This window comes from Macaca thibetana, chromosome 1, assembly GCF_024542745.1.
Source record: "Macaca thibetana thibetana isolate TM-01 chromosome 1, ASM2454274v1, whole genome shotgun sequence".
Classification (NCBI taxonomy): Eukaryota; Metazoa; Chordata; class Mammalia; order Primates; family Cercopithecidae; genus Macaca; species Macaca thibetana.
In genome coordinates this window covers 57,739,233-57,762,451 of record NC_065578.1, presented here as the reverse complement: position 1 = coordinate 57,762,451, position 23,219 = coordinate 57,739,233, and the positions used below count along the sequence as shown (strand labels likewise).

At 37.0% G+C, this 23,219-nt stretch overlaps 1 protein-coding gene across 5 annotated transcripts in view; it reads left to right on the top strand.

The window, feature by feature from the left end:
• Nucleotides 1-1,813: 1,813 nt before the first annotated feature.
• Nucleotides 1,814-23,219, top strand: part of OMA1 (OMA1 zinc metallopeptidase) — a 67,389-nt gene continuing 45,983 nt past the window's right edge. Inside the window, exons 1-7 of one of the 5 annotated variants that reach the window (XM_050803953.1) lie at nucleotides 1,814-1,902; nucleotides 9,327-9,843; nucleotides 11,901-12,129; nucleotides 15,196-15,369; nucleotides 15,467-15,574; nucleotides 18,795-18,923; nucleotides 21,892-21,966. In XM_050803953.1, the coding sequence (XP_050659910.1) occupies nucleotides 9,344-9,843; nucleotides 11,901-12,129; nucleotides 15,196-15,369; nucleotides 15,467-15,574; nucleotides 18,795-18,923; nucleotides 21,892-21,966 (1,215 nt within the window). In that variant the 5' untranslated portion in view covers nucleotides 1,814-1,902; nucleotides 9,327-9,343. Of the gene's footprint in view, nucleotides 1,942-2,289; nucleotides 2,471-9,326; nucleotides 9,844-11,900; nucleotides 12,130-15,195; nucleotides 15,370-15,466; nucleotides 15,575-18,794; nucleotides 18,924-21,891; nucleotides 21,967-23,219 lie in introns of those variants that run through there. The other 4 variants (XM_050803973.1, XM_050803942.1, XM_050803964.1 and 1 more) reach the window with 4 other exon arrangements.

The following is a 23,219-nucleotide window of genomic DNA, read 5'->3' as shown; positions in this document are numbered from 1 at the left end:
AAAATAGATGGGCAGCCAACAATAGTGTTGCTTAACATCTACAACTGGAGGAAGACAAGAAGCTATTTACCCTACGCAGGGAGCAGTTGTTTAATAAAAAGCACTGCTCATTGCTCAAGTCTCAGACCTGAGCCTACCTTCACACTGAGACCACGGAATCTGTTGACTTAAGAGGTTGTTGGGTCCCTAGAAAGAAGAATCCTGCAATACTGAAACAAATATTTACTGTAATTAATGATTACTCTTTGGTCTATGTCCTGTGGCCATTTTGTTGACTGAATATATGTTGAGGAAAGAGGAATACCCAGACATTTCACAGGTGTTACCCAGACACCCAAAGTGTGTAACACACATGGCTCCTCTCTAAGTGTGGGGGCTTATGGGGATCAGGTAATAAGCAGAGTCCTGGATAATGTCCAGCTTACAGTGGGTCCAGAAATACATGGACCCATCCAGCAGTCATTTCCTTAGTTCCTGAGTGCATAATTGGGAGTACATATTAGGCAGCTGGAGCAATCTCCACATTGATAAGAAGTTCAAGGTCCTTGGTCTTGAGTTATCATGGTGCGGAAAGCCAATGGGAAGCCTCTGAAGCTGTCCTTCTTTCCAAGTCAAGATAACAAATCAAAACCGATATTTCATCGGAGGGGATAATGAGATGATGGTGGAGATTAATGCCATAATTAAAGACCTGAAGTATACAAGGGTGGTTGGTCATCCCTGTCATATCTCTAGTTAAATTGCCAGTCTGGCCCCTTTGGAAATCAGGTGGATCCAGGAGAATGACATAATGGCTCTGCACAGTCCAAAACGAGCTGGATCACCTGGAAATTCCAGAGCACATCACATCCATCTATTTCACCAATGACATTATGCTAATCAGGCAGGATGAGCAAGAGGTGGCTAGCACGTTGGAAACTTTGGTAAGACACATGCACTTCAGAGGTTGGGAGATAAACCGTACGAAGACTGAAGAACCTCCTACTTCGGTTTTTAGGGATCCAGTGGTCAGGGGTTTTCCAGGATATCCTTTTCAAAGTAAAAGGCAAATAATAAAGTACACATAAGATAAAAGAAACAGTAACTTACAAAATTTCCAAAAGAGATACCTAGAGTTGTTCATAGTGTTTATGTCCTTTGAGATGTTTTCATTGTGCACAGAGTATAAACATAATAAACTAATATGGGATCTCACTACTCATCCATCACAATCCAATATTTTGCTTGTTTATTTGTACACTTTTTTTTTTAAATAGCCTCTTTCCTCACTGTGATATAAACTTCACGAAGGACAGGTCTGTCTTGTTCACTGCTACATCCCTGGCACTTAAAATGTAGTTGATGCTCAATAAATATGTCTTGGTGAAATGAATGAAACATACTATACACATAATTCTGGAGCCAGCTACTTTAACTTCCAGACATTTAAGATTATATTTCATCATTCTTAAAATGCGTCCCTCCAAAAATCATATGAAAGCACTGTTCCCACACTCCAAAGACTATTTCTATGAATGCAGCTTCAGAACCAGGAAGCCTTCGTCTTTTGGCAGCCTTCGAGTCTCTTCCCTTCTGGCCGGTACTGCCGTAGAGACTACAACGGACACATTCTTCGGTGGATCATTCTTTAGAGGACCCAACTCACCAAGGACAGGAGAAAGTTGTCCCCAGGGAAGCAGCCCAGCCCAGAGCCATGTCCCTCCTTAAGCCACACGGGGGCGCCAGAGCGCCGCAGTCCGCGCGGGGCCCGGGGCCACTGGGAGAAAGACTCAGGGCGGCTGTATTGACTGCCCGGTGTGGGCGGAGCGAAGGGCGCCCAGGCCGGTGTGGCGGGCAGGAAGTGCGGGTGCGCGCCTGCGCATAGGTCGGGTCGGAGGTGTCACAGCTTTCGCTTCTGCTTGAGTCAGTCCTCACGGTGACGCCTTTCCCCAGCTTTTCCGAGTAGGCTCGTGCCCAGGGCAGGAGGCAGAATGCGGGAGTGGGGAGGGGGCGGAGCGCAGAGCGCCTGCGGGGGCGCCAGGGCAAGGAGTGGGGATCCGTGGGGAAGGGGATACAGGAGGAGGCGTGGGTGGGCGACAAGGCTGCGTGGAAGGGAGGGGCGCGGGGCGCGGGGGCGGGAGACGGAGGGCATCTGTCCTGGGAGAGCCTGGTTTTCCCTTCGCCTGGCCCGGGGCACGCCGGCGACCGCGTGTGTCTGCCCCGCGGCAGTACTTTCGGGGGCCGCCTGCCCTCCCCCTCAGCCTGCCCTCCCCCTTAGCCTGCCCTCATTGGCGGCCCCGCTTTCAGAGCTGCGTTTCTCACCCGCGTGGCCTCGGGCGCCTCACCCGGCACCTCCCGCCGCGTCGGGCATCAGTCTCTTTCACCCCTTCACTCTCCAGGAGAAACTGAACACGTTTTCCAGCCTAACTCGGCAGGGCAAACCAGAACATTCCCCGTCTAAGCAGTTCCGGGGAGTTTTAACAACTTCCTGGTAAACTCTACAGAACTCACTGTATACTGTGTAAATGTCGTCTGTGTGTGGAGCAACAGTTTTATTGTTTTATTGCCGTGCAATCATCAACAAGAAATTGTAGTCCAGGGAGATGAAAATCCCTTATTTGGCATTCAGGCGTTGATCAAGGCCATGCAACCCTCGCTAAAAGGATTTAGGTTCATCTCCGTCATTCTCAGTCGGGGTGAAGGGGTGTAGTCTGACATTTGGAAGCTTAAGAACCAAGTCTGCTGCCGTCCAATTCTTTTTTAAAGCCTTCCATCATGTGTGTACTTTGCTTGAATGATTATTTTAAAGTACGTGTCCTATTTTTGCCAATCTGACAGCTGTTTCCATAGAAACTAGAGAAGAAATAGTCATTTTCAGCAGGAGTTGTTAAAACTGTCTTCCAGGCTTCAGCAATGAGTGCCAGTGAGTGCTGCACTTGCTCATTCTGAGATGGTACTTAAAGAATTAAGGATCTGAAATGTTCTTAGAGGCTAACAATCCAAATTGTTTAATTTTCTCACATCATTAATTTTGTAATCCTAGAAGTCTGCCAGCTATGTTTGTTGACCCGCCACAGCTCTTTGAAGAGAATGTGTCAGCCCTGATTTTTTTTCTTATGTGCTCCGTAGTCTAGTGATTGGCTCGTTGAAAATGCATGAATAGATTTCTTCCCTCATTCTTTACCCTTTCTTCAGGATAACCCGCGGATTACAAAATATCAGGCACTGTTTCTATTCAAAATGACACTTGCTTGTCAGTGATAGAAATGATAATGGTTTTAATTATATACATGTAGTGTTGGGGCTTTTGCTTATACCTTCTGTGTCAGTAGGATTCTTTTTTAAAATTTTTACACAAGTCATGAGAAATGAGAAGGAGTTTGCTTGTCATGAGCAGAGCTAAGCAGTGTGAGTAGATGTGCATAGACATGGAGATGAGAGCTTTCCTTTTCTGGGGGCTGTAAGTAAATCAGGGAGGTTGGAATTTAGGAATGGGTGAAGGAGGGTTGGGGAAGGTGCCTGGAGAAGTAGTAGGAGGGCCTGGTTCACCATATGAAGGAGTTTATAAAAGCCATGGAAAACCAATGCAAGTCCAGGCTTGGTGGCTCATGACTGTAATCCCAGCACTTCGCAATGCAGTACGATCAGTTGAGCCCAGGAGTTAAAAATCAGCCTGGGCAACATAGTGACACACCGTGTCTACCGAAAAAATTTGGAAAATTAACTGGGTTGGCAGGGTGCGGTGGCTCAGGCCTATAATCCCAACACCTTGAGAGACTGAGGTGAGCAGATCACTTGAGTCCAGGAGTTCCAGACCAGCCTGGGCAACTTGGCAAAACCCCGTCTCTACTAAAAATACAAAAATTAGCCAGGTGTGGTGGCGCATGCTTGTAATCCTAGCTCCTGAGGAGACTGAGGTGCGAGAATTGCCTGAACCCAAGAGGCGAGGTTGCAGTGAGCCAAGGTGGCACCACTGCACTCCAGCCTGGGCGACGACAAAGTGAGACCCTGTCGCAAAAAGGAAAGAAAAGAAAAACAATGGAAATTACAGAAATAGTTGCCTGAGTGGAGCCTTAAAAAAGTAATAATACATTCTGTAGAAATTTGAACTGCACAGAAATATATAAGGTGAAAATACTAATAATGCCTCTTAACCACCATCCTGCCATTCAAAATAATTGTGAATAGTTTGGTGTATCTTTTTTTCAGATTTATTTTTGTATATACTAGCATATATTCTCATTACTATTTTTGCAAACTAGGGAGGGATTTTTAAATCTATTTTGTTCTCTGCAGTATCTCTAGCATTCATAATGGTGCCTAGCACTTAGTGGGCACTCATTAAACGTTTTCAGAAAGAATGAATAGTAATACAGTTCAGAGGTCCAAAATACAAAATCTGAATGTTTGGTTAAGGTCATTAAAATTTTTTAAGTTCATTGCCAACATTTAAAAATTGATAAATTTCACATAAAATCTGAAATTCTGGCTTTACTTGAAAGTTTTGAATCATTTGGCCACAGCAAGTTCAAATTCCATCATACTGTTTGCACTTCCTTTAGATGGGCATGAATCTGCATTCACATCAATATCGCTTTACTGATACTCACTTGCCTCTACCCTACAGACTTGTGCTGTGCGATACAGTAGACACTAGCCACATATGGCCATTTAACTTAGTTAAAAATTTCATTCCTCAGGTGCACCAGTCACATTTCAAATGCCCAGTAGCCACCTGTAGGGGCTACCTTATTGGACAGTGCAGACATGAACATTTTTATCATTGCAGAAAGGTCTGTTGTATGGTGCTTCTTTAGACGTTTGAGTTTGCCACCTCTGCTATACAGAAGTTTTTAGGTAGCATTTATTATTATTTTTAAACTTGTGTATCCCTTTGCCAGAGATTGCTATCTTTTAAATCTTATGAAGATTTACAGATCACCATGTTATCTTTTAAATGATTACATGGTATTTACCAGGGTAGGACTGTATGTAAATTGTGGGGGTAGGATTCTGTTGCTGGGGTTTGCATTTTAGAAATAGTGCTTTAGCTGCAGTTTGGGGTCAAACTGGAGTGGGAGGGGTTGGTGGTGAAATCAGGCAGGGAGATTAGGTGTGTAGTGATCAACACCATAAGACCACAGAGCCCAGGAAAGGCTAGAATGAGATAAGAAGGAGGTGGAATTGACATGACTGATTTAATGTGGGCTGAGATATTTTGGATGCTAAAGTTGCTGTAGAGATAATCCAGTATTTCTGGAACTGATTAAATGTTGAAAATTGGTAAATTTGGCTTTGCAAAGTGTAGGAGGAACCCTCAGCTAGTTCCAGTAAACAACATGTATAATATTAAAATGCTGTAGATTTACAAAAACAAATGTGCAACTGTTTTATACCATGTAAACGTCTTAGAGATCATTTATTTGTAGAATACAGAAACTCATTGAAGAAAGGGAATTATTTTGGGGATAAAGTAAAAGCTCATGAAGCTCAATTAAGTGTAGGAAGTACAAGGTTTCATGGGAAACAGGGAGGTCTTTTTCTCTCGTGTTCACTCTGGCTTCGTGGTCTCTCACTTATCTTCTGCCTGCACTTGTATTCCGTTGTCTCTTCTGTGGATCCATTTTTTTTTTTTTTTTAAAAAGCTTTTTGTTTGTAGTTCTTGCTTACATATTGCTTTGTTTGGCCATAGCACCTGCTGTAGACCCAACTTACACATGCCCTTATATTCCTGTGCGGGATACTGTTTTATGTAAAATCTTTTTAGTGTCAAATGCCTACTCCTAGTTCTGTAGCTAATGGTAGGGGTTGCTAGGGATGAATGTGGCCAACTAGGCTCATCCCCTAAACTGAGGCCATAAAAGCACATTTGGAAAAGAAGTTGTGCTTGGGCAAGTGTCTGAAGCTTATCTACTACAGTAAATCATCAGATTTGAGGTCAAGGAAAGAAAGTGGGCTTGTGTTGTTTTTGCAGTTTGACTTCTAGAAGACTTCACATTTAAACCTTAATACACTTTCCCATTGAAAACAGTTCTTTCCATTGTTTTTTCTCTTTCTGATCTGTCTAAATGGCATGAAAAATAATTGCTGCCTTCCTGAGCTCTTCAGCTACTCATGGATGTCTTTTTAAAAATGCATACAGTATGTATTTTTAATAACTGAATTTTATTATCCCCTAATAGTCTTACTTAGGTTCAATTTTGTCTCCTTAACTAGATTATAACCTCCATGAAAGCAGGACTATATTCTGTGCTGCATAACTCACATGCCCCCTAGCCACTGAAAACCTTACTAGCTACTCCAATATGAATTTTGAAATGATTTCTAGGCTTAAATTCTTTTACCACTTTTCAGCTTGGTTCAAAAAAGTAAAAACAAAGTATCTTGTTAATAATGTCAAACTATTATATATCAGCCTAGACTTTACTAATTTAAAATTGGTAGTATTTCAAAAAGGGTTAACTTAACTCAAAGTTAATGTTTTACTTAGCATGCCCTTTATTAACATTATACATTAACAGTGCAAGGGCAGGGTGTATGAATTACATAAAAAATAAATTTGAGTAATTTTCAAATAGTTTGATATATAGATAATACTATTTATTAAAACTGGTAGTCCTGAAGCGTCTTTCTAGATAATATCGTATTAGCTTAGGTTGAGTTTTACATGTTTTTCCCCCCAACTTTTATATGAAGGTGTTGAAACATGCAGAAAAATTGAGGAAAAATTTAAGGAACACGTATGTAACTATCACTGAGATACAATGATTGCTGATATTTTATTTATTGACTTTATGTCCTTTGTGTGTGCACATTTGCTGTACAATTTGAAAGTGAGTTTTATTTATCATGAACAGATCCTTCAGCAAGTATCCCAGGAATAAAATAGTCACATAACCACAATATTATCACCTAAGAAAATAATAATTACCTAAAACAACTTGAAATTCAGTTCATTTTTAGATTCCCTCAATCTGGGTTTTTTGTTTGTTTTTGGTTGTTGATTTTTTTTTTTTTTTTTTTTTTTTTTAAAGACAGGTTCTCATTCTGTTGCCCAGGCTGGAGTGTAGTGGCACAATTTTGGCTCACTGCAGTCTCCACTTCCCAGTTTCAAGTGATTCTCCTTCCTCAGCCTCCCAATTATAGCTGGGTTTATAGGCAAGCGCTACTCTTTGTAATCCCTTCCCCTGGCCCTTTTTCCTACCACTCCTCAAGCAGTCACTGATCTCTCTGTCACTATGGATTAGTTTGCATTTCTTGCAGTTTATGTTATAGAGATGGAATCAGAGTATATACTTTTTTGTGTGTTTTTCTTTTTTCTTTTTTTTTTTTTGACAGTCTCACTCTGTTGCCCAGGCTGGAGTACAGTGGCGACATCTCGGCTCTCTGCAACCTCCACCTCCCAGGTTCAAGCAGTTCTCCTGCTTCAGCCTCCCAAGTAGCTGGGATTATAGGCAAGTGCCACCACACCTGGCTAATTTTTGTATTTTTATTAGATAGGGGTTTCACATTGTTGGCCACGCAGGTCTCGGACTCCTGACCTCAAGTGATCCGCCTGCCTCGGCCTCCCTAAGTGCCGGGATTACACGTCGTGAGCCACCATGCCCAGCCTTTTTTGTGTTTTTTAATGAATTTATACAGTTCATCTAAGATGTCCAGTTTAAGATTTTATCTTTCATTGATTTTAGGAAGTTATGTGCCTTGCAGTTTTTTTCCTTTGTATTTCGTTTGTGTAGAGTTTGTTAAACATTTTGAATTTGTTCTTTTATAGTTTTCATCAAGTTTGGAAAACTTTTGGCCATTATTTCAAGTATTCTTTTTTCTGTCTGCACCTCCCCCGCCACTTTCTGGGGACTTCAGTTAGATGAATATTAGGTCGCTTGAAGTTATTACATACCTCATTGATGCCCTGTGCCTTTTTTTATTATTGTATTTTCTCTCTGCGTTTCATTTTAGATGGTTTCTGTTGATACATCTTCAAAGTCACAAATCTTTATTTCTATAATGTTAATCTGCTATTGTCTCATCTAGTATGTTTTTCATCTTATGTCTTATAGTTTTCCTGTCTAAAAGTTTAGTGTAAGTCTTTTAAAGAAATATATTATATATCTCTATGTAACATGCTCATATTTTCCTTTAGCTTCTTAAACTTGTGCATTATAGTTACAATAACTAATATCCTTGTTTACTAATGCTGTTATTTGTTTATTCAGGAGTTAGTTTCCACTGATTGATATGTCTTCTAATTACAGATCACATATCTTGCTTCTTGCATGCTTGGTGATTTTTAATTGTAAATTGCACCTTGTTAAGTGCTAAATAGTTTTGTGTCCTAATACCTGTTCTTGAGATTTTTTGTTTTGTTTTGTTTTTTGTTTTTTCTGGGATGCAGTTGTTGCTTGGAAGCATTTAATCTTTTTGGGTGTTGCTTTTAATATTTGTTAGGTGGGGCCACAGCAGCTTTTGGCCTAGGACTAATCTTTCTCTAATGTTGAGGCAAAACCCTTCTGAGTGCTTGATGAATGATAAGGTTTTCCACTTTGGTTGGCGGAGGGGACAGACACTATACCATGCCATGTGTGAGCCGTGTATATTCTTCTCTCCAGTCTTTTCAGGTGGTCCTTTCCCAGCTCCAGGGGATTTTCTTACACATATGCCCAGGCAGGACTTAGCTGAATATGGGAGGGGGATTCTCTGCAGAACTCTAGAGATCTCTGTGCAGCTCTTTTCTTCTCTTGTCCTCTGTCCTGTGAGCTCTAGCAACCTTGGTTTGCTTGACCTCACAGCCTTATCTCTTTGATTTAGGGGAATCACTGGGCTCCACCTAGGTTTACCCTGTCTGCATTGTGGCCTGGAAGCACTCTCCAGGCAATAAGCTAGGACAATTGCAGGGCTCTGTTTCCCATTTCTCAGGGATCACTGTTCTTCAGTGCCTAATGTCCAGTGCATTTTATATAAGTTAGATTTTACTCTTCCGTATTGCATGCTTCCTTCCAGTTATTGCAAACTGATAAAAGTTTTACTATTGTTTTTATCTAATCCACTTTATTGCCCAAATAATTTGCCATTAAAATAAAAATGGCTCTCCCTTAACTACAAATTAAAAATGAAATGAAAAAAATGCAAGCTTCTAAAGTACACATTGCATAGTAAATGTCATGTTATGTATACTCTGGTTTATCTTGCTGAAAGGCATTGCTGTAGGGGTGATGAGTTGAAACCCAAGGTAATTTAGCCTGAGATGTGTTAGAAGAACAGCTGACACACCTATTTAATAAGTGTTATATTCCCAGTTTGGTAAGTAAATATTTTCCACAAATATTTATAGTTTATTTTTTGTGTTTCAGGTAATCAAGTGAAAAAGATGAGCTTCATCTGTGGATTGCAGTCTGCTGCTAGAAACCATGTTTTCTTCCGATTTAATTCACTGTCTAACTGGAGAAAATGTAACACGTTAGCATCAACCTCACAGGGCTGTCATCAAGTACAAGTTAACCATATAGTAAATAAGTATCAGGGACTGGGAGTAAATCAGTGTGATAGGTGGACTTTTCTGCCTGGAAACTTCCATTTTTATAGGACTTTTAACAACAAAAGAACAGGATGCCTCTCAAGTACCAAAAATAAGGAAATTTGGATGATTACCAGCAAACGTACTGTATGGAATGACTCTTTTTCAAGACAGCTACTAATAAAAGAAGTTACAGCAGTTCCTAGTCTGTCAGTATTGCATCCTCTAAGCCCTTCTCCTGTAAGAGCTATTAGGAATTTCCACACTTCTCCACGGTTTCAAGCTGCTCCGGTTCCTCTCTTGTTGATGATTCTTAAACCAGTGCAGAAGTTATTTGCAATCATTGTAGGCAGGTAAAATGCTTTTTTAGAAAACTAAACTTTTGTATTAACTTTTTGCATTAGTATTTTGTGTTAACTTTTAGAAATTAAATTTTTTTATTTATAAAACTGTACTTTTAAAGAAACCTTGTTAGATCCCGTGTCCCCTCATTTAGCTCAAGGTGAAGTTTCTAAACAGTAGCTCCTGCCCAGTTTTGTTATGTATGATTTAATAATCCTGAAACAATTTCCTGCATATTAATTTATGGTATAGAAATATGGTCTCTTTAAAAAGTTATTCTTACGTATTGTATAGGCATTTTTAAAAAAGTCTTATATTTATGATTACAAGACCTTAGGATATGTGGATCAGAAGTGTTGGTTATCGCTCACATATAAGAAGAGTACTTACAAACATTTCTTTTTAATTTGTGGAATTTAAAGGCAGCAAATCATAAAACTGAGGAACTTTACTTATATAAGGGTGGGCCCACTCCTAGTTAACTCTTAAATCATTAATGCTGCTTTTTTTTCTATTCTGTTCCCAACAGATCTTTGTTTTTTTTCCTTGGAGATCCTTTATAATAAACTTTCACAGCTTGATAGTACTTTAACCCTTTTTCTCTTATTTGTTTTATGAAGATTGAAGAAAGCGAATCGCTGTTTCTTCATAAAGCTTTCTTGTGTTTGATGACTGTGAAGTCCCTTCTAGCCTTCTTACTTCCACATGAACCAAACCAGTTTGCTTTTGATAAAAAACCAAGAACTTCCATTTGTAATTTATTGTGTTCTTCATGATTTGGTGTTGGCACCCAGAGGAGATACAGCTGTACTGACTCTTGGTTGAAGTAATACGCTCATCCCAGGTTCTTGGGATGCTCTTTCTGATTTCTGATGCATTCTCATCCTTTTAAATTGTTTGTTTTTAACTTTCTTGTTTTCGTTACTATTGTTGATCACCTAAAATTTTTCATTTAGAATATGTCTTTCATACATTTTAAATAAATGATAATGTCATGTAAAGCTTTAAATAGGAAATAAGTGTACTCCATAGTTTGGTTTATGTCCCTTTAAATTGAGACTTTGTGTAAAGGCATTGGGGTGTGTCACTTCACAAAGAGAACTTTAAGAAGTTATTTTGTAAAATAAATTTTTGTCAAGAGAATCATGTATATATGGTAAATTTTTGTTGTGGTTTTACAGATCAACTCACAAGGAAAATGTTTGTCCCAGTATTGAAAATATTGCTTGTTGTCAGAAAAGTTTCTGAACACTGCTAAGCAGCAGACAGTATTGTTGCCTGGTAGAAATTGGACCTTCTCAGATGTTATCTACAAAATCTCCCACTTTCTTATGAGTACCTATGATATTATTACCTCTGCTTTTTCATTTTCTGAAGAGGATAGTGGAGTTTCTGCTACTGAGCACTATTTATTTCCAAAATGAATGCTGAGGCAGTTTTCCTTGTACCTTGTTGAATCACTGGCAAATTGTGTTGGAGGTCTGAGGAGCAGTGGGAAGAATAGTAGTTCCAGGTATAGATTTATTGTACTGTAACCTCTTACATAATTAATTAGACAGTTATCCCTATTAAGTGGCTAAGTGGTCAGACTCTGGAATGTCATTGACTTCATTGCTTGGTTTTACTCTTATTACCTGGGTGGCATGGACAAGTTACCTAACAATTTTCTCTTCTGTGACAGGATTATTATGAAGATTAAATGAGATGGCATATATATATATATATAGAGAGAGAGAGAGAGAGAGAGAGAGAATTTTGCATATACTAGATAGTAATAAATGTTAACCAGTGGTAGTTATAGTAAATTAGCATCTCATTTAGTGTTTATCCTTAAAATAGCTGAAGAAGAAAATTTCGATGAGCATTAGAATTTTTTAGCTGTAACTTTATATCGTTGATGATTTCTTCATCATTTAGCTAAGAATTTTGTTAACTGGAAATGCGATGTATTCAGCAAAATATATAAATTCAGGTGTTTGAGGACATAAAATTCTAGTGTATGCATTTGAGCTTTAGTGATATGTGCTGTAATGATGATCAGAACTTTGAATTTTTCTTTTTGCTTTAGGGGCATAAGGAAATGGTGGCAGGCACTTCCTCCTAACAAGAAGGAACTATTTAAACAAAGTATAAGGAAGAATAAATGGAAGCTATTCCTTGGTTTGAGTAGTTTTGGATTGCTCTTTGTGGTGTTTTATTTTACTCACCTGGAAGTAAGTCCAGTCACAGGAAGGAGCAAGCTACTATTATTGGGGAAAGAGCAGTTCAGACTTTTATCAGAACTGGAATATGAAGCAGTAAGTAGTAAGAATTGTTTTTAATTAGACTGCTTAGTATAACACTCAAAGTAGGAAAGTATCTTAAATATGAAAGATACGTTGTTTTTAAATTTTAGTCTTTGATATGAAATTAGCATTTTTTTTTCCAGAAGGCCTCAGACCTTTCACACTTAGTATTCCTACTGCCTACATTGCTTTTCCTAGCGTTCACCCAGCCACCTCCTGCTCAGCACATTTCTCCTTAAATGCCACTTTTCTCCGGAAAGCCTTCCATGATAACCAGACTGGGTTACGCGGGTGACTGGATGAGGCCCGAGGAGGTATCCTTCATACCAACTGAATTATGAACCAGCTCATTTGTAGTTGTGCCCATTGCTTGGCTTTACTGGGGTTAGGTCTCCTAGGCTTTTTTTCTCTGCATACTGTACTTTTCCTTCAAAGCACTCGTGAGAGTAACATAATTATTTGCATAATTATTTATTCGATAGTCCGTGTCCCTTGTTAGACTAAGCTTTATGGGGGCAGGGATCTTGCCTGTTTTTGTTTATGGTTTTATTTTAAATACTAACACAGTGTGTAAGAGTAGTGCTTAGTATATATCTATTGGATAAATAGATTTATTGTCAGAATTTTTATACTTTGAAAATCAAGTAATATAAGATCATTTTTCTCCGAACATCAGTTTTAGCAATTTACTATGTTTTTTGAATCCAAACTGAAGTTGTAATTTAGAAGTCTTACCTCTTTGGAAAGTGTAATAACTTAGGTAGTTAAACATTTTATACCCTAGTGAGTTTCTTCGCGACAGAGGTCATCATTTTCTCTCCAGTTCATAGCACATATACATGTTATGTGCCCTGTGGCTCAATTAATATTTGTTGAATTCATGTCCAGTGGCCTCACTCGACAGCTTTGGCATGGCTAAATCTTTTTTTTTTTTTTTTTTGAGACAGAAACACTCTGTCGCCCCGATTGGACTGCAGTGGTGCAATCTCGGCTCACTGCAACCTCCGCTTTCCAGGTTCAAGTTATTCTCCGGCCTCAACCTCCGGAGTAGCTGGGACTATAGACGTGCACCACCATGCCTGGCTAATTTTTTTGTATTTTTAGTAGAGACAGGGTTTCACTGTGTTGGCCAGGGTGGTCTCGAACTCCTGACCTCAGGTGATCCACCTGTCTCGGCCTCCCACAATGCTGAGTTTACAGGTGTGAGCCACTGTACCTGGCATGGTTAAATCTTTTTATTGCAAATGAACTTCTGAGTTTGTCAATGGAAAGTTACTATGAAAAAAAGAAATAATGTTTTCTTAGTTATACAAATTTTTCTTAGTCCAGGCAAGACCAGTCTCTTTTAGTAGAGTGTATACAGAGATTTGAGGTGTTTCTTAGGCTTTAGTCAGAGGCAGGTTTAAGGAAAGTGTTCTGGAAAGATTGAGACAGGCCTAGTATTAGTGCATGTTTTACCATTCACATTGCTAAGAAATTGTTTAAAATTTATGTATATCTGTGTACATGTATATACATATAGACATAGATGCATTTTTCTTTTTTTCTTATTTTAGCTACAGATGTAATATCTGTGTGATAGGAAAATTTAAACACATGTTCTTATAGGGATATTATAAAGTGCTATAATTACGTTTATTCTTGTTTTATCTACTTCAGAAGAGTTAATAAATCCTGGGGGTTTTTGTCTGTTTTAGGCAGTTCACATTGGTGAATTATGCTTTTTAGAAGTATTTAAAATAAAAACTACTTGTAAGTTCATATTCTATAAAATAATGTCTTTTTAATGCATCTCAAGGAGAAAAGTTACTAACTTGTTGATTCTTTTTTTGGTGGTGGTGTTTTGAGAGTCTCGCCTCTGTCACCCAGGCTGGAGTGCATGGAGTACGTGGGGCTATCTCGGCTCACTGCAGCCTCCACCTCACGGGTTCAAGTGATTCTCCTGCCTCAGCCTCCCGAATAGCTGGGACTACAGGGCCTGCCACCACGCCCGGCTATTTTTTGTATTTTTAGTAGAGATGGAGTTTCACCATGTTGGCCAGGATGGTCTCGATATCCTGACCTTGTGATCTGCCCACCTCAGCCTCCCAAAGTGCTGAGGTGGCATGGGCCACCACACCCAGCTACTTTATGAAAGTTAAAGTAATATTTCAGAACATTTTTAATTTTCTCAGTACACTTGAAAGAGCTCTCATGAATATAACTTCAGAAAAAGTATCTTCTATGATGGCTAGTCTTAATCAGCATCATATAGAGACAGTGATATGCTCATTGGTTCTGAGATTTCAGTAATTTCCTTTCAATCTGTAAATAAAACACCTTAAAATTAATGAAATATCTATTTTGGTAGTTTAACTTTAGGGTGTTTTTCTGTTCAATGCTTTATGAATGTAATTTTCTTTTGTATTTTACTTAGATGAAATCTTAAGTTCTCTAGGCTTTCTTTCCTTCTTTTCCTTTCTTTTCTTTTTGAGATGGAGTCTCACTCTTTTACCCAGGTTGGAGTTGGAGTGTAGTGGTGAGATCTCAGCTCACTGCAACATCCGCCTCCCAGGCTCAAGCGATCCTCCCACTTCAGCCTCCCATGTAGCTGGGAACACAGGTGCATGCCACCACCCCTGGCTAATTTTTTGTGTTTTGGTAGAGATGGGGCTTCACCATGTTGCCCAGGCTGGTCTTGAACTTCTGAGCTCAGGTGATCCTACTGCCTTGGCCTCCCCTAGTTCTGGGATTACAGGTGTGAGCCATCTTGCCTGGCCTAGGCAGTGTTTTCTAAAATGCTTAGGAAAGTAGAAATAATACTTAAGTATTCATTTGTAGTTTAATCGAAAAGAGTGAAATTTTGATGTCAATCTATTCAATCCATAAAAAAATCTTAGTATTAGAATTTATTCCTTTGCGAGAAACCACATTGTCTTTGCATGAATAATTCAGATTTGAGAAATTTGAGTGCTTAATATATGCAGATTTTTATATAGTTAAAATGTTCAACAATAAATAGTCATATAACTTTCCATGAAGCAGAGTAAGCATTTCGTAGTGCTCTTTTAAAATAAGAAGTAATTTTTAATCTTTCAGCACATGGAAGAATTTAAAAATGATATGCTAACTGAGAAAGATGCCCGATACCTGGCTGTTAAAGAAGTGCTTTGTCATCTAATTGAATGCAATAAAGATATTCCAGGGATTTCTCAGATCAATTGGATTATTCATGTGGTTGATTCCCCAATTAATAATGCCTTTGTGCTTCCAGTAAGTAAATGTTCTCAAATGCATTATAGTTGTTAAATTTATTGTCCTTGTTTTTTATGATGTTCTAATTGCTTATATTATTTTCTTTGTGGTGCAGAATGGACAAATGTTTGTTTTCAGTGGATTGTTAAAAAGTGTAACCGATATTGATCAACTTTCTTTCCTTCTGGGCCATGAAATAGCACATGCAGTACTTGGACATGCTGTAAGTACCTAAAATGAATGTTCAGGTTTGGAAAAACTGCTTTGAAGTTAACAAGTTAAATCTTATGAAGAACTGATTTTCTTTAGCTTTTTTTTAAAATGATGGACTTTTAGTTTTGAGTAATTGCCTTAATCTGCTACCTGAAAAAATGTGATTGGCTAATTTTGAGAATTTTTATGGTCTTTAGTATTTGATACTGAATAAGATTTTGCTTAAATACTATTTTTATCACCTGTCTCTTTTGCTAAAAAGTAATTATTCTTAACCCCTAATTATTTCAAATGAAATTTTAAACTTTCTGTAATTATTAATATACTTGTAATCTAGTCAGAAAATTAATTGTAGGAAAGTGATATTACTATTTAAGTGGGTAAATCATCTTTCTTTTTTATTCATTCTCAGAAGATAGCTTGGAGCATCTTTGACAATTTCTAGAATGATGTGTCATGTATAATTAATGCAGAGTAATAACGATACCTTGCCATTTTACAGTTTACTGAGCTTTTTAGTTTATGTAGCTTCTCATTCATAATTTTAATACCAAATGAGGTATGTATTTATTATTAATATTTTATATAAGAGAAAACTAATGTTTAGAAAAACAGTAACATGACTAACCTGACAAAGTAACCGAATTGGGACTTTAACCTGGGTCTTCTGTATGTTAATCCAGTGTTTCTTCCTTTCACCATAGTTACCTGGTTTTTAGCAGCACTTTTCTTATAGGTCATAGAATTAAAGTTGATGTATGCTCCTGTGAATACCTGTCTGTTCATCTTGATATGAGTCCAGGAAAATAACACATCTATTTCACAGATTTTTAAAAATTGTTATTCATTTAAAAATATGAATGGCTCTTTTGTCTACATTAGAGATAAGTATTTTTTTAATTGTAAACACAAAGGTACATAGTGAAGTGACTGAAATGCTAAATCAGAAATACAAGTAACATTAACTTCAAATAGAAATGATAATGATTCTAATCCTTCTAAGAGTCATCTCAAATTCTACCTATTCCTTAGAGTATTAATAAAATAAGATGGGCCAAAGTGTTTTTCTGAAGCACCAAAAGTAATTATCTCCTTGATTTCTTCTGAGTTACAGGAAGATTTTAAAAACATTTTTCTTGACGGGTGCAGTGGCTTACACCTGTAATCCCAGCACTTTGGGAGGCTGAGGCAGGAGGATTGCTTGAGCCCACGAGTTTGAGACTGGCCTGGGCAACATAGACTCTGTCTTTACAGAAAAATTTAAAAAATTAGCTGAGCATGATGGCTCACACCTGTAGTTCCAGCTGCTCTGGAGCCTGAGGCAGGAGGATTGCTTGAGCCTGGGAGATCAAGGCTACAGTGAGTCATGATCGCACTACTGCACTCCAGCGTGGGTGGCAGAGTGAGACACTGTCTCAAAGAAAAAATCTTTTTTTCTTAAATATACACAAGAGTACATCTAAGCAGTGTTACTATATGCACTCTAATATCTTTCAAGTAATGGCTTCATAACTTGAAATCATAAAATCATAAAATCAATTTTGGCCATTTTAGCATTTGAAAGGTGTTACTATTCAGTACATTTGTTTTTCAGGCATCTAGTTCAGTGCCTCATATTCAGTGTATTGTCATCTCTATCAGTGCAAGAACAGTAGTAGGTGAGATGTAAAAAGCAAACAACAGCCTTAAAAATAGAACATAGTTATTAGTATGTTTTTGCAGATATCTTAAATATTGTCAACACAATATTTTCTCTTTGGGGAGTCTCAATTTTGATTTTATCTAGGTTTTTATGTTTTCTTTATTCTACAAATACAGGCATTTGTGTGTGTATTTCCAGTTTTCTAAGACTGTGTAATAGCAATTATATTCTTTGATAACAAGGGCTTTCTCTTCTATAACGACTTCCTTATTTTGAGTTTCATGTTTTCATGTTAAAATAATTCCATAATTGGGCTGGATGTGGTGGCTCATGCCTGTAATCCCAGCACTTTGGGAGGCCGAGGTGGGCTGATCACGAGGTCGGGAGTTCAAGACCAGCCTGGTCAACATGGTGAAACTCCGTCTCTACTAAAAATACAAAAAATAGCTGAGCGTGGTGGTGGGCCCCTGTAATCCCAGCTACTCGGGAGACTGAGGCAGGAGAATCATTTGAACCCAGAGGCGGAGGTTGCAATGAGCTGAGACTCACCACTGCACTCCAGCTTGGGCAACAGGGCAAGACTCTGTCTCAAAAAAAAAAAAAAAAAATCCGTAATTGTTTTTCAAAATACACAGTTGTGTTTTGAGGCAAAGTAATGAGGCAAATATAAGGAGGTAAAGTATGTTTTGTGAGGGTACAATATTTGTTAAGGGACAGTATTCTAAGTCATTGTTTTTAGTTTTCAGTCATTTTTCATACATTCAAGTAATGACTGCTATTTTTTCAGTTTCAGCATTACAACATTAACATTTACTAATCAATTTTACTGGCAAACCATGAACAATCTAGTTCATTAAACTTATATTTAGATATTACTACTCAAAACAACTATTTTATGAAAAATCTTTTTTGGTAACTGATATAAGTAAATACAAAAATTCATAGAACCCGATTCTCTCATGATAAATACTAGACTTACAAATTTACAAACTTGTATAAAGGAGTAATGTTTCATATATTAGGTCTTGAAGACCAGAATACATTTATTTAAAATAAACTTCCAGTCTTTTTCTGAGTTTTTTCTTGTTTTAAGTGCTTCATATGTTAGTGTTTAGTCCTCATCCAAAAATATTAGTAAAATGAAACATTTATTTGATATTTTAAAATGATGCAACTGTATTAAAAAACTAGAACTGACCGGGTTTGATTTCTGGTCCTTTTAGTAATAGCTGTGCAAATTTGGGCAACTCTTTTAACCTCTATCTCAGTTTCATTATCTATAAATGTAGGGATAATTGTACCTATTTCACAAGATTATTATGCGTGTTAATGCAAGAAACTGTAGATTAATATCCTGTAATAATAAGTGGCTCAGTAGATACTAGTTAAACGAATGAATAGGTATATAAGTAGATAAACAAAGGCAGGGAAAAGCAGACCAGGAAAGAAAAAGCAAAAGAAGAAAAAGAGAACTCTCAGTCTTAGGTGGAGAAGGTCGGGTAATTGTAACACCTGATGAACTAGAAAATGTAAGCATATACTGTCTCGATGTATGAAATGTAATTTTTATTATTTTGATTATTCTCAGGCAGAAAAGGCTGGCATGGTTCATTTTTTGGATTTCCTAGGTATGATTTTCCTCACAATGATTTGGGCCATTTGTCCTCGAGATAGTTTGGCACTTTTGGGCCAGTGGATACAGTCTAAATTGCAGGAGGTAAGTCTGAGACAATAACTTGAATTGATCATAGCCTGTGGTGAGGATATTTTAATACTACTGTAAAGCAGCAAATCCAGAGATGTTTTTACATTTCACTATGAAATATGGGTACAAATTTTTAGTGTCTTATGTTTTCTCATTTTTAGGGGATATTCTTATATATGAATATTTAAGTTAAGGAATACTACATCTCTCAAATGATGGGTATGGATTAGGTTAGAAGGGCTTGGCAACTTTTGGCTAATATGATTTTCAAAAATATATTTATTGGTTTTACAAAGAGAAAACCCAGCCACTGACCCTTCCTTTCATAGTAACTGAATGCCTCCCCCATTCCCCAATTTCAGCCGTCCCTTGGTATACAGGACTTCTCATGGATACCAAAATCTGAGTATGCTCCAGTCCTTGATAAAAAATGGCATGGTATTTGCATGTCACTATGCACATCGTCTCATATACTTTAAATCATCTCTAGATTATGTGTAATTCAATGTAAATGCTATGTAAATTGTTATTTTACTATATATTTTTAATTTTGTTGTAGTTTTTTTTTAATTGTTTTTCATAAATATTTTCTATCCAAATTGGTTGAATCCATCAGATGCATAATCCACAGATGTAGAGAGCCAACTGTATTTGCATTTTAATGGGGCAGTATTAAAACCTGTGAACTTTAATGGGCACAGAATTGGCTAAAGCTGCTTTACCGCCCTTCCTTCCTTCTCTCTCTGTTGAACTATCATTGCTTTGAAATTATTGAAAGGAAAGTCTTACTAGGTGTTTGTTAACTTTTGATTTTAGTGCTTATGTATAATAATCATCTCAAAAATGTATTGAGTGCCTCGTTTTGTTCAAAACACTGTACTACTGAAAGTAGGTCTTGCAATCTTTATAACTACTTTGTTAACTATGATTATTTTATTTGACATCTTTCTTTGAATAGTTCCTCTTGTCCCAGGAGGTTTGGTTATTTAGAAACAATCTGTTATTTGTTTATTTAATGATTTGTGGAGCACCCATCAGAGTGCCATCTGGGTGCTGTTTAAATCTAATGTGCAAAATTCTATGAGACAAATTGTTTTTGAGATTGGATAACTAAGTCTGTTATTCAGTATTACCATATTATTTGGCTTCGTTTATATTGAAGTAAAGGTTCTTAAAGAGAGAACAAAAGAATAGTTATTCCTTAGGTTATAGGATCTCATATTTTGAATTTTGTTTCTGTCACTGACCTGCCAGGAAATTAAAAGAATTAATTTAGTTATTTTCTCTATCTATCTGTAGATTGCTTTTTTTGTAATGGAATCAGCAGAGTGGGTCATAAGAAAGATAACATGTAGCTATTTCTTTCTTTAAATATTTGATAAATTCTGCCACTTCACTGTAATTCTTCCGTGAAAATAAAGTAGGAATGATTCTGTTTGAATTCTTTTTCCCTAAATCAAGGCCCCTCAATAATTCTGGTGACAAGGAGATGTTTTTCTCTAGAAAGTTGCTCACTGTGATTGGAGAACAGAGAGGAATGTTGATAGTGAAGTCCTAAGGGTGTGGGAATTGCTGAGGTTCATTTGTTGTGAGGACAGATGATACATTTAAAGCAAGATTTCTCAATCGCAGCACTGCTGATGCTTTGGACTGGATAATTCTTTGTTGTGGGGGAGTTGTCCTGGGCACTGTAGGATGTTTGGTAGCATTTCTCACCCCCATCCCCTAGATGTCAGTAGCTCTCCCTTCTCTCAGTTATGACAGTCATAAATGTTTCCAAACATTTGTAAATGTCCCTGGAGGACAAAATCACACTAGGTTTAGAATCATTAATTTAAAACACTTAGCACAATACCTGGCACAAATAAGGACTCAATAAATATGAGCTATTATTTTTGTTCATTTAATCCCCTCTGCAGCTCTGTGAGCTTGGCACTGTTACTCATTTCATTTTACGTATGATACTCCTGGGTTTAGTGGGGTTAAACAATTAGCTCCGGGTTAACAATAAGTTAACAGCATTTGGACTTGAACTTAAGTTTCTGTCTTTTTAAAGCCAACGTCTTAAATCCTTATGCTATCAGTAGACTTGATGGAGGCACATGCAGCCTGCTCATGGAGAATGAAGGCACTATATGATATACATCATCGACCTAAAACTGATTGAAAAGGAAGGAAGTCATTTCTAATGGTCACACACTGTATATCAGATTTATTGTATTATTTCAGGCCATCACAGACATGTGGCTACCTTTGAAAGATTGCTTCCCCAATTAATAGCTCTTTTCTCAAAAGTCCTGCCTATTGATTCATCTCCTACAAAGTTTTAGTACTTACTGAAAATTAGAATTTAACTGGAAAGCGTTCACATAAATACAAGTAATTAGGAAAATTAAAGTTACTATATCTACGTGTGTTTTTTATTGAAGTCAGAAGAAAATTTCATTTCCCCAACGAATCAATACTTAGAAAAGAAAAAGGAAATTAAGATAATTTATCAAAGAAAGAACATTCTGCTATATGGTTAATTTTCTTACTGAAATAAATTGTCTAGTAGTGTCATTGGGTATTATATACCTACGTTTTCTTGATTTTCTTTTAAAACTCAAGGTCATAATGTTCCTTGGCCATATTAAAAGCCTTCATCAATAAGCTTTCTTAGTGAATCCTGTACTCAGTAGGTGGAGACTATAATTGGAAAAATAGAAGTAAATTCCTCATACTACAGACTGTCAAGAAATTTATAGGCATGACTTCTATTCTTACCATGTTTTTAAAGTATTAATTTCTAATCAGGGAAATAAAGGCTGTGTTTATATTTTATATTATGGAGTTATTTTAATGTTAGTAGACAGTATAGGAATTTTATCCTAGATACTCCATGAAACTTTAAAATAAAAAAAAAAAAACTTCTCTTTGTTACTCCTTTTGTCATGAAAAAATTGTCTTAATGGAGCTTTTCTGTCCTGTTTCTTCTTAGTATATGTTTAATAGACCATACAGCAGAAAATTGGAGGCTGAAGCTGACAAAATTGGACTACTGCTTGCTGCAAAGGTAAAGTGTTTAGTAGTTGAGAATACATAATGCCCTTCCCAAAGTGAAAGATAAATGTGTGTTATTTTAATGAGGCTTGGCATAAGCAGAGAATGAGAGTTGGACTGTATTAGCGCTTTACGCAATTTCTGTTAATCTAGAAATTTGAAGATTATGGACCTTGAAAGAATGTATAACTGAAGATACTCAATTCCCTTCTATATTTAAAGCTGTATTTTGCCTTAGACAGAATCCATAAGATTATAGTAATTATCAGGTTCTATTAAAAGAAAGTCAGTTCTTGATTAGAAATAATTTTTTGCATGTGTAAATTTTTTTATTATAGACATATAAATTGAAATTTTAAAACATTTGAGTATGTAATGTGTCATCCCCTCTGGCCTTTTAACATTTGTTGCCTCTGGAAAGCTAATGCTATCTTTATTTTACTCCAGTACTCCAATATTTTACCCCTTTCCTCTCTGATGTAAGGAGGCTTTTTGAGTAAACAGGATGATAGGTAGTTGTTTCCCCCACTTGAAGACAGGTTAATCCTGTTGTAGCTATGATCTTGGCTAAGCAAACTGATTTTCCACCATTTAAATAAACAGTAGACAAACAGACATTTAGATTATTTTTGTTGTAGCAGATGGCTTTTTATTTTTTATTTTTTGCTAGCCATAGAGAGCAGCTCTGGGCCTTTACTTTTATTTAAGTTGACTTTGTTCCTGTCTACTTAACAGGGCACCTGGCAGCTATTTTCAATCACCTGTGATAACTGAGTGTTATTAGTAGCATTTAAGATTAGAAGTAAAACTGCATTTTAGAAAATGAGTGAAAACAATGCCACTTCACATATTAAATTCAAATTGTATTTGATCCTTTGTTACGTTTCTGGTAGTTGTTAAAACTATAATCATTTTATTTGAACCTCATAAGTTTTATGGATTTAATTTTGTAAATCAAGGTATTACTCCTTCACAAAAGCAAAATCAGTTCTTTGAATGTTAAATAAATATGGTTAAGTGAATTATCAGACTGCATACACTAATAAGTTCCCAAATAAGGGGGCTACAGATTGGCTGTATCAAGAATTTCCTAATTTTAATGTACTACAGTCTGTCAAATTTTCCCTATATGTTAAGTGTGTTCTGTGTTCTGGTTAGGAAATCTTTGTTTATCTCAGTAAGTTATTCCTGCTTTATTTCTAAGGAACTTTACTATTTTTAAAATATATATTATGCGGAGGAGGGCAACATCTTTTTTTTTTTTCC